Raw genomic sequence first — 12139 nt, forward strand, 5'->3', positions numbered from 1 at the left:
ATATCTAATAAGTTTTCAGATATCTCAGTATTCAGATAGGATATTTTGCAATCACTTTCTGGAAAAATGTTGCACTCTTTCAGTGTGACTCTGTTTATTTTAAGATATCTTGAAATGCATGTGACTTCTCTCGAAATGAGAAGGAGTTTATTTTGGGATATCCTGAAATGTATTTCACATATCTGAAAATGGACAAGATGTTAACTTTGAATTGTCTGAAAATGATCTTGAGAGATCTTGACATTAGTTGGTCTCTTTGTAAAGATCTCTTAAAATGTATTTGTGATATCATGAAGTATAATTCAAAATGTTGAATTTTTTTTTATGATATACTAGCCGCCACCCCCATGGCTCCGCACAGGTAGTATTGAAACAGGACAAACTTTAATAAATCGATAAACAAACCGGTATTGCTAGCTAAGTGGCGGGAAGGCAACACTCCAACACGTGGCGACAGGCAGAGCGACTCGAATGGAGGATGGCGCATGAGTGAGGAGGCCCCCCCGGCTCCCTACTCCTGACATCACGCTTCCCCCTCCCCTCGGCCTGCAATGCCTCTCTCGTATTCACGCGAATAAATTGCTTCTGTAAATGAACTATGATACTTGGTGCAATGAGAGAGGTCGCAAAATCATCCGGAATGTTCAAGCAAATTAGAGGAAAAAACCTGATCTAAATCCATTAAGTAGTTCTCTCTTGAAATATATATATAATACTCCTTTGTCTTTTATTTCTGGCCCTGGGCATGGTTAACTCTCTTGGCATGAAGTCTCATCCTGTGGGACGTGAAAGTGTCTCTCTGAGAGAGTCATATCTCATTTCCCTTCCCAATACTTTTTTATTGTAGATTATATATACAGTAATCCCTCGCTATATTGCGCTTCGCCTTTCGCGGCTTCACTCCATCGCGGATTTTATATGTAAGCATATTTAAATATATATCGCGGATTTTTCGCTGCTTCGCGGGTTTCTGAGGACAATGTTTTCACTTCTGTTTACAGCGGTCGGTTCGTAGTGTGCATTGTTGCAATGTTACTTTTCTTGGTGGTTTATTAAATTACGGATTTTTTCAAATGTTCATTTTATTCCTGTGCTTAAAACTCATTAAAAAAAAAAAAGTGTTTTTAGCCAGCGTCTGTGTTGTTCAATGTTTTTACATTTAGTTTACTATTACGCTGTGCATTCTATGGTTTAAGTAACTATATTAGTGCTTAAACACTTAAAATATATATTTACATACAGTTTGTACAGTCTGGAACTGATTAATTGTATTTACATACAATCCTATGGGAGAAATTGCTTCGATTCACGACCAAATCGGTTTATGAACAGAGTTTTGGAACGAATTATGGTCGTGAACCATGGTTCCACTGTATTCTTTTCGGTTATGACGCACAACCGCGTCCACCATCGCAAACTGTTTTACATGCCATGGTCTTAGAGTTGGTGGGCGGGTCTCCGTGAGTTTCTCTTGCGAGCGGGCACATGACCAGGCGGTGTGTATGCTTCAAGAACGAGGGTGGACTCGGCAGGACTATCTAAGAAGAGGCATGTTTGTCGCAGATGTGAATCTATGTACGCGGCGTGTAGAACAGTTTGCGAGGGGTATCCCATGGTCTTTATTCGCCGCGCTCAATTGAGGTCGCCCTTTTGAAGCTCGCCTTTTTGTGCGCGCCCTTATTGAATAGAGCCGTACAAGACCATATTACTGTCACAGAAAATTAGACACACAATACACAGCAGCAGCCCACGAAGAACGGTCAGCTCAGCAAGTAAACATCAACAAAAGAAAGGCTGAAAGAAAGAATGAGGTCAAAGTCCCTTGCCATTTAATATCAACTGTTCCTACTAATGTTTATGCACTACTGTTCTAGCGCCCATTATTGTAACGGGCTAAATGACTAGTCAATACATAATTATGCGGCGTATGCTACGCCGCGAGTTGGCAAGTTTTCTATATTTCTGCATAAATATGACCTAAAACATCATCAGATTTTCACTCAAGTTCTAAATTTTGCTACTCACAAATATGTAATATTCGATCATTTTCCTTAATAAATAAATGACCCAAGTATAATATTTTTGTCACATTTGTTTAACTGGTTTCGCTTTATGTACTTTTAGGACTTGAGTGAAAATCTGATGATGTTTTAGATCATATTTATGCAGAAATCTAGAAAATTCTAAAGGGTTCACAAACGTTCAAGCACAACTGAGTATGTGTGTGTGTATATATGTATATGTGTATATAAATGTGTGTGTGTGTAATATATATATATATATATATATTACTGTGTATACACGCATACACACACACACACACACACACAGGGTCTCTGCCTCCCTGTTTGCTTCACTCGCCAACCCCCTGGCGGACGCTATGGGTAAGCAGATGTACAATTTAAACAGATTGTTATTTTCATGGGAATTGTTACATATGCATAATAGACCTAACTATTTTACATTACAGCAAGTAATTTACCATAGTAAAACGTAATAAATTGAAAGAAAATTAAGTTTCACGTTGCGTTAGTTATTCGTTGAGTTATACGTTTTTCTTCTGTTTGGCTTTGAAATTAACATGCAAATACTTTTTAAACTTACACTTTTACTGTAAAATGTTGGTAAAAATATTTTGAATGAACTTTTCTTCAATATTGCATTGAATTTTGATTCTGTGTTTGGACTTTAATGGTGACAACACAGCATATAACTACCTGTGAGTGAATATCGTTTCTTTCTCTTTTTTGGAATGTTTGTCCCCGTGACTTGTTAATTGTTATAGCAAAAGCTATTCTCATGGGAAATTGTAAACGTTTTAATACAAATGGCATAGCAAGATCTCCTTTGGTGTCTAATGTTAGATGTACTTCATTACTTTTCTTATCGCCAGTTAACATTTTACACGTCAGAATTGTTCGACCAATTTTGAATACAACTAATTTTGTCCTACTGCATAGCCCATCAGTCAGACATAAATTATGTAATAACATTACGATACTTCCTTCTTTCTACAGTGATTTGTGTGGTAGAAGACCGGACGGTGTTAACGGTTGTAGATATTCTTCGTGATATTGTAAGTTGATGTTTTCATCTTCCGCAACATCACCACCAACTGTTTCAGCAGAGTCTATTAAGACGCATTTAACCAATTTGCTGTGTAACTGATCGACAATTTACGCATTAATTCATTTGACTTCATCGTTTCTCGGTGCTAGAATTGCCTGTGTACTCATTCCTTCTGTTGATAACCCTTCAGGATGAAATTCTTCTCTTTTATTGGGAGATTATGAATTTTAAAGTTGCCAATGTCTAGTAGCCAGATAGCAAAATCAACTAAGTCTTAATCTGCTCACATATTCTTTTGTAATTTGAATTGATGGAACAAAGACCATAAAGGCCCACTCTTTACGCATGCATCCTAAATCTGCCTTCAGCCTCCTTTCTTGACTACTTGTAGAACTTGATGAAAGTCTCCTCCCAGGATAAAACTTTTACCCAAAACGTTTTGTCAATTACATTTAATACTGTTTGTGAGATCTTTCACACTTCATCCCAAATAAATGTTTTGGTCTTTTGCATTCCTTGTTTCATCTTTTTTTTTTTTTTTCTTTCCATTTCAATGTAACATTTTCGTCTGTGATATTTAAAGGTAAGTTTTTGTGAGCTGTTTTACCGTATGGAAAATATAATTTTCCATGGCCTTCCTCAGTTAAATCTTTGTCTGCTCTTATCTCTTTCTTTACCTCTGATTCATCTATTTCTTTTAGAAGTCCAAATTGCTGCATCATCAAATCTTCTGCTTCCAATAATTCTTTGATGATCGAAAGAGCCATTTGTTTGTTTATTAGACTTTTCGGATAATGGTCCTTTGAATGCTTCCCATAATTTTAAAGCATCAACTTCACCCGTCATAATTAATTACGCGAAGAAGTGTCTTAATTTGTCAGGCATCATTGCAGAAGTGGCCTTGGACATGATTTCGAACATATAGTCGTTCAATTTACATAATCCAGCTACTCGTGCCGCTTCTTGAAAGTACCGTATGTAGTTCCATGTATAGTTAGGAGCAACTTCATATAAAGATGTTCTTTCAATTCACGTAACAACAATTTTAAATGAAACCGGTCTATATCTTTTGGTGATGCAAAATGTTGCTCGATTTAAATATTGTAATTTTTCTTGGATGCCACACTCCTTTTTGTTTCTGTCTGACAAAAGTATTCACACGAATGAGAGGTAATTTTTATATGATTACTGTATCTCCCCCATGTAACTGTCTGTCTCTCTCTCTCACCCCTTCACCACCCAATAACTAATGTGTAGTGAGCATACTGGCACAATAGTGGCTGCCATCGCCTCATGCAGGTGGGTGCTACACACTGGTGGTGGTTGAAGTTGTTCCCCTCTTGTCCATGTAAAGCGTTTTGAGTAGTGAGAAAAGTGCTATATAAATGTACATTATCTTTTATTATTAATAAAAGTGTACTAGCCTGAGTGCCAAAGAAAAATTCCTGAAGTTCCTTTGGTGTCATGTGCTGCCCACACCCTAAATTTAGTGGTAGCAGATACAGCAAGAAACCCAAGGGATGGCATTGCAGTATTTGGACATCTGCAAAGGCTTTATAGCTTGTAAGAAGCGACACCTCAAAGCTGGACTCTCTTGATGAAATACAGTGCATCTGGAAAGTATTCACAGCGCATCACTTTTTCCACATTTTGTTATGTTACAGCCTTATTCCAAAATGGATTAAATTCATTTTTTTCCTCAGAATTCTACACCCAACACCCCATAATGACAATGTGAAAAAAAAGTTTACTTGAGGTTTTTGCAAATTTATTAAAAATAAAAAAACTGAGAAAGCACAAGTACATAAGTATTCACAGCCTTTGCCATGAAGCTCGAAATTGAGCTCAGGTTCATCCTGTTTCCCCTGATCATCCTTGAGATGTTTCTGCAGCTTCATTGGAGTCCACCTGTGGTAAATTCAGTTGATTGGACATGATTTGGAAAGGCACACACCTGTCTATATAAGGTCCCACAGTTGACAGTTCATCATAGAGCACAAACCAAGCATGAAGTCAAAGGAATTGTCTGTAGACCTCCGAGACAGGATTGTCTTGAGGCACAAATCTGGGGAAGGTTACAGAAAAATTTCTGCTGCTTTGAAGGTCCCAATGAGCACAGTGGCCTCCATCATCCGTAAGTGGAACATGTTTGAAACCACCAGGACTCTTCCTGGAGCTGGCCGGCCATCTAAACTGAGCGATCAGGGGAGAAGGCCTTAATCAGGGTGGTGACCAAGAACCCGATGGTCACTCTGTCAGAGCTCCAGAGGTCCTCTGTGGAGAGAGGAGAACCTTCCAGAAGGACAACCATCTCTGCAGCAATCCACCAATGGGGCATGTATGGTAGAGTGGCCAGATGTAAGCCACTCCTTAGTAAAAGGCACATGGCAGCCCGCCTGGAGTTTGCCAAAAGGCACCTGAAGGACTCTCAGACCATGAGAAAGAAAATTCTCTGGTCTGATGAGACAAAGATTGAATTCTTTGGTGTGAATGCCAGGCGTCTCGTTTGGAGGAAACCAGGCACCACTCATCACCAGGCCAATACCATCCCTACAGTGAAGCATGGTGGTGGCAGCATCATGCTGTGGGGACTGGGAGACTAGTCAGGATAAAGGGAAAGCTGACTGCAGCAATGTACAGAGACATCCTGGAAGAAAACCTGCTCCAGAGCACTCTTGACCTCAGACTGGGGCGACGATTCATCTTTCAGCAGGACAACGACCCTAAGCACACAGCCAAGATATCAAAGGAGTGGCTTCAGGACAACTCTGTGAATGTCCTTGAGTGGCCCAGCCAGAGCCCAGACTTGAATCTGATCGAACATCTCTGGAGAGATCTTAAAATGGCTGTGCACCGACGCTTTCCATCCAACCTGATGGAGCTTGAGAGGTGCTGTAGAGAGGAATGGGCCAAACTGGCCAAGGAGAGGTGTGCCAAGCTTGTGGCATCATATTCAAAAAGACTTGAGGCTGAAATTGCTGCCAAAGGTGCATCGACAAAGTATTGAGCAAAGGCTGGGAATACTTATGGACATGGGATTTCTCAGTTTTTTTATTTTTAATAAATTTGCAAAAATCTCAAGGAAACTTTTTTTCACGTTGTCATTATGGGGTGTTGTGTGTAGAATTCTGAGGGAAAAAATGAATTTAATCCATTTTGGAATAAAGCTGTAACATAACAAAAATGTGAAAAAAGTGATGTGCTGTGAATACTTTCCAGATGCACTGTATATGAATGAATATCACAATACATGTTTACATTGTAACTTATCTTCAAAACTTAAATATTTTGTATATTTCCAGAAAATAATACTCAAAAGCTATTATTACACCAATATAATAGAAAAATTATTGAAAATATCTCAAGGAATAATTGTATAAGTGACCAATGAGGACCCTTCACTAAGACAAAGACATGAAAAACCACCCTGTTGTCTATTTTTGAATTTTTCATAGAGAGAAAGATTCCAGAAAACCCTCCAGACAGGCCTGATTACATGGTAGCACTGGAAAAACCACTGCTTGTGCTCCTGGGTCATTCTGGGGATGCTGAAGAAAGAATTAGAAGTACCCTAAATGCTTGGCTCATCAAAGGTTGGATACAAAGCTAATTTGTCACACGCTTTTCTGTAGAGTTTATAGTTATTAAGGAAAATTGTTTTTATAGTTGTTGTGTGTGAATGCTCTTTATAACTGATTTTCCAAATCACACCGCACATGTATAGTTTTACCTGCACATGGACAGCTGCCTTACCCAAAATAAGACTTTGGTACGACTGCTCTAAAGTGCCCCACATGTGCTGCTTTACCTACATGTGAATGGCTGCATTGAACAAAATGAGTCTTAATAGGCTGGCAGTCCAAAAGGTTTCCTTAGGACCCAAGCTTCACTCAACACTTTGAATACACAATGGGTGGTCTGAAAATCGAGAGTCCACCTTATGAGAAGGATTTAGGAGTCATAGTGGACTCTAAGCTATCGACTTCCAGACAGTGTGCAGAAGCCATTAAGAAGGCTAACAGAATGTCAGGTTATATAGCGTCTTGATGTGTGCAGTACAAGTCACAGGAGGTTCTGCTCAAGCTTTATTACACACTGGTGAGGCCTCAACTGGAGTCCTGCGTGCAGGCTACAAAATAATAATAATAATTCTTTACATTTATATAGCACCTTTCTCACTACTCAAAGCGCTCTCCACACAGGGAGGACCCGGGAAGTGAACTCAAAATCTCCTTACTGCAAAGCAGCAGCACTACCAATGCGCCACCTGTAAAGACATAGCAGCACTAGAAAAGGTCCAGAGAAGAGAGACTAGGCTTATTTAAGGGTTACAGGGGATGAGTTATGAAGAAAGATTAAAAGAGCTGAGCCTTTACAGTTAAAGCAAAAGAAGATAAAGAGAAGACCTGACTGAAGTGTTTAAAATTATGAAGGGAATTAGTCCAGTGGATCGAGGCAGTGACTTTAAAATGAGTTCATCAAGAACACGGGGACACAGCTGGACGCTTGTGAAGGGTAAATTTCGCACTAGCATTAGGAAGGGTGATTGACACTTGGAATAAACTACTAAGTAGTGTGGTAGACAGTAAGCCTTTAGGGACTTTCAAAACTCGACTTGATGTTTTTTTTTAATTTAATTAATTAATTAATTTTTTGGAAGACACCTTGTGCCACTTAGTGAAGTAGATTCCTGCTCATGGCCCTGCTTCCCTATTGAAGGTATCGCTCCTCAACTGCTAACAATGTGGTACAATGGCAGTAACCCACACTAGGAACTCTTACCTCTATACCAGGGGTCTCCAACTTCAGTCCTGGAGAGCTACTGTGGCTGCAAGTTTTCATTCCAACTTTTCTTAATTAGTGACCAGTTTTTGCTGCTAATTAACTATTTCCCTTTATTTTCTGGTTGCTAATTAAACCCGTTATTTAATTCCACAGCGCTCATTATGCCATGGCAGACATTTTCTTTTTGAAGAGCGCTGTGAAAATGTTTTGTGGACCTGAGCAGATCAACATTACTGAGGCCTTCAACTTTCTTTATTTTCAGTTATTGTGTGATGGATGCAGGTTGTTGTTTATGTGTTGGTACATTTTGTGTCTTAATATTATTTGTTTGCTAATTCAGGAAAAAAAAAAGAAATTAAGGGGCCTGAGTCTTAAGTTGTGGATCAATTAAAATTAAGGCTTAGAGTTAATTAGCAGCAAAATCTGGTCGCTTATTAAGGAAAGGGTTAGAATGAAAACCTGCAGCGACAGTAGCTCTCCAGGACTGGAGTTGGAGACCTCTGCTCTATACTTTGACCCATTAAAAAATCTTTGCTCAAACAACATGTAAACCTGTTGCACCGTTTGCAGATCTGACCAAAGTCTGAAGTATCTGATCCATTGTACTTGGACAACATCAGCTCTCCATTAGCCAAGCCAGAAGTTATTGTGTGTGCTGGGGACGGGGGGTCGGTTGGGTGGTGGAGGTGGTTGTTTGCTATAATAGTTTCTATTTTTCTTGAGCTTCTTTAAAGTCTTAATTTCCTCCTTTCAGGACAAAGTACTATCGGTCTATTAAAATAAAGCAAAATTAATAACACATAGTAAAACCAATAGTAGTGAAAGTATGAAGTGTATTTAAAGAGCGTATAATTGAAGGATACTTCACCAAGCACATGTATGACATATATGAGGAGCCACTTCAAGCCTGAGTGCATGCTGCCTAAAACTTTCTTAGTGGGAGAGGTCGCCGTCGTAACAAGGTGGTGAAGATCAACCTATTAGTGCAGTAAGCTTTCCCGACTTCACAACGACATTTATTTCTAGAGTATGTTTTCATACAAATGATGTAGCTCAAAGTGCTTTACAAGATGAAGAAAAAAATATAATAATGTAGGCAATACTAATTAACAAAGAATAACATAAGGTCTGATGGCCAGGGAGAAAAAAAAAACAGCAAAGGGCTGGACGGCAAAAAAAAAACTAAATCTGCAGGGGTTCTGAGGCCATGAGACCACCCAGCCGGCCCCCACTGGGCATTCTACCTAACATATATAAATAATCTCAATCAGTCCTCATGATTTTCAGGCTTCACGTGGAAGAATTGGATGAAGATGGTCATGTGGACCTCTGGCCTTCAATCCATCAACATAGGGGACTGCATGGTGCCCTGATCAGGTGGTGGTGGCACAGATTGACCTCTTAAAGGCCTCTCAGATTGACATCAAACAAATCATTAGGATCGTAAATTGTAATAAATCGAAAGAAAATTGTTTCATGTTGCATTTAGAGATATTTGTTGCGTTATGTTTTCGATCTGTTTAGCTTTGAAATTAACACACAAATACTTTTTAAACTTACACTTTTACTGTAAAACTTCAGTAAAAACGATATTTGGAATTAACTTTTCATCTATATCTCATTGAATTTTGATTCCATGTTTGGACTTTCATCGTGATAACACAATGTATAGCTGCCCATGAGTGAATTTTGTTTCTTGCTCTCTAATAAATAAACCGACTTTTTTGAAAGTTTGTCCCTGCGATTTATTAGTTGTCATTGTAAAAGCTATTCTAACGGGAAACTGTTAACGTTTTAATACAAATGGCATATCAAGATCTCCTTTGGTGTGTAATGTTATCCCCTGATGATGTACTACATTAACTTTCTTGGAAACGTCCTTCTTGCAACAGTAATCCGTGCGGTGGAAGACCAGACGGTGTTATTGCTTGTAGATATTCTTCATGATATTGTAAGTTGATATTTTCATCTTCCACACCCTCACCACCAACTGTTTCAGCAGAGTCTATTGATACGCATTTAACCAATTTGCCATATAATCGATCGACAATTTTGGTGTTAATTTGTTTGACTTCTTTCTCGGTGCTTGGATTGCCCATATACTCATTTCTTCTGTTGATAACCCTTCATGATGAAATTCATCAATAAGATTTGGACATAATGCGTCTTCTTTAATTGGGAACATAAAGTGAGAAAACGTAAAATTTTATAAGAGCTGAGAGCGCAGGAAGTGTGTCTGACAAAAGCATTCACACGAATGAGAGGTGAGAGGACCGAGTGCATGTTTGAATATGGATGAGAGGAGGCCGTGACTTGAAAACATCTCATGTCAAGTGTTGTCGCAGGATTTTTTTTATATAATGGAGAGATTTGTATATTTTTCAAATTAATGCTGTTATAAGAAAGACGATTGTAGTGGATTCAGGGAGGTCGGGGCACCAGAAGATTCCACTTAGGGCCCCAGTTTGGCTTGGTGCAGGACTGCTGTGACATTTTGTATCTTATCCATTAAGGAGTCGCCTTTGGCATATTTGGCTTCTGCTACCCACTGATCCTGTAATGAAATAATGGAATGGAAATGGCCAGATTGTTAGCACAGAAAAACCTAAAATTTTACTGAAATCTGGCCAGGACTTGAGTTGATGGAGAAACAGACTCCTATTAGAAACACTCTGTGAATGAGCCCTGTGTTAGCATTTCTTTAAGGCAGAAACACCTTGTACATGTGAATAGCACTGACACAACTGTAATCATTTCTCGATCTGTAAATCTTTTTCAGAGAAAAGCACAGAGGCTCTGGAGAAATTAGAAGACAAGGCAGACTATTTGGCTGCAACAAATGTGTCTTGGTGTCACTCCAGTCAAGTGGAAGGGGAGACAACAGTCATCAAGAGGAGGACACTGCCCTTCAATTTACAAAAAGGTCAGTCAAGTATATCATCAAAAAAAAATCCTGTACCGTTTGTAAATCTGTAACTTAATGGATGAACACTTAGAATAGGCAGGCAGTGTGGTGCAGTGGTTAAGGCTCTGGACTTCAAACCCTTAGATTGTCGGTTCAAATCCTGCCTCTGACCCCGTGTGACTCCGGGCAAGTCACTTCACCCACCTGTGTTCTAATTGGCAAAAGAAAAGAAATGTAACTAATTGTATCTTAAGTGTTTCAAGTCGCTTTGGATAAAGGCAATGGCCAAATAAATACGTTAATATACAACAGGGGTGTCCAACTCCAGACCTTCAGGTTTTCATTCTAACCAGTGAGTGACCAGTGTTTGCTGCTAATTAACCTTTTTTTAAATTTTAATTGACTTGCTGTGTAAGACACAGATATATAAAATTTTATTTTTTATCATAATTATCAGCCAAACAATAATGAGATACAAAATGAACCAACACATGGGCGGGCAGCTAACCTGTGTCCATCGTACAATATCTGAAAATAAAGAAAGGTAAAGTTCTTAGTAATGTTATCTGAACCTGAGCTGATCAACAGTTTGATGGTGCTCTTAGAAAAAAGAAAATGAACCGTTTAGGAAAAGTCTGGTGTGGCACCAACAAGCCACAGAATTAAATAACAGGTTTAATTCAAGGATACGTTTGGTATTTTTCAAATCAGTTATTTCTTCACAATCCTAGTACGAGGAACGTTCAAAACGTTTCCGCACTTTTTTTTTTTCTTTCTCTATTTTTTATGAATTTCAAAAACAAATGACATCAACTTTCTACATAGTCACCTTTCTTTGTGATGCAATTTTCCCAGGGACATACCAACTTTTTAATGCCCAATTACCACTCCAACGAAAATGCGGAAACTTTGAACGTCCCTCATATGTATGCATTTGCTCCTTGAAATTGTGTTTTAAAGTAATTTTTTCTATAAATTAAAATATATAATCTCTGTATTTATATTTGTGTGTATGTATATGTGTGTGTGTGTGTATATATTATATATATATATATATATATATAATATATATATATATATATATATATATATATATATATATATATATATACAGTGTATATCTATAATAATAAAAGGCAAAGCCCTCACTGACTGACTGACTCACTCACTCACTCACTGACTGACTCATCACTAATTCTCCAACTTCCCGTGTAGGTGGAAGGCTGAAATTTGGCAGGCTCATTCCTTACAGCTTACTTACAAAAGTTAGGCAGGTTTCATTTCGAAATTCAAAGCGTAATGGTCATAACTGGAACATATTTTTTGTCCATACACTGTAATGGAGGAGGCGGAGTCACGTATCGCGTCATCACGCCTCCT

At 38.5% G+C, this 12139-nt stretch overlaps 1 protein-coding gene across 1 annotated transcript in view; it reads left to right on the forward strand.

Moving 5' to 3' along the window:
* Positions 1 to 6528: 6528 nt before the first annotated feature.
* si:dkey-86e18.1 (uncharacterized protein LOC557342 homolog) overlaps positions 6529 to 12139 on the forward strand; it is a 64901-nt gene continuing 59290 nt past the window's right edge. The window contains exons 1-2 of the mRNA XM_051932758.1: positions 6529 to 6662; positions 10634 to 10777. Coding sequence (XP_051788718.1) covers positions 10694 to 10777 — 84 coding nt within the window. The 5' untranslated portion in view covers positions 6529 to 6662; positions 10634 to 10693. The remainder of the gene's footprint in view (positions 6663 to 10633; positions 10778 to 12139) is intronic.

Source organism: Erpetoichthys calabaricus, chromosome 10, assembly GCF_900747795.2.
Source record: "Erpetoichthys calabaricus chromosome 10, fErpCal1.3, whole genome shotgun sequence".
NCBI lineage: Eukaryota > Metazoa > Chordata > Cladistia > Polypteriformes > Polypteridae > Erpetoichthys > Erpetoichthys calabaricus.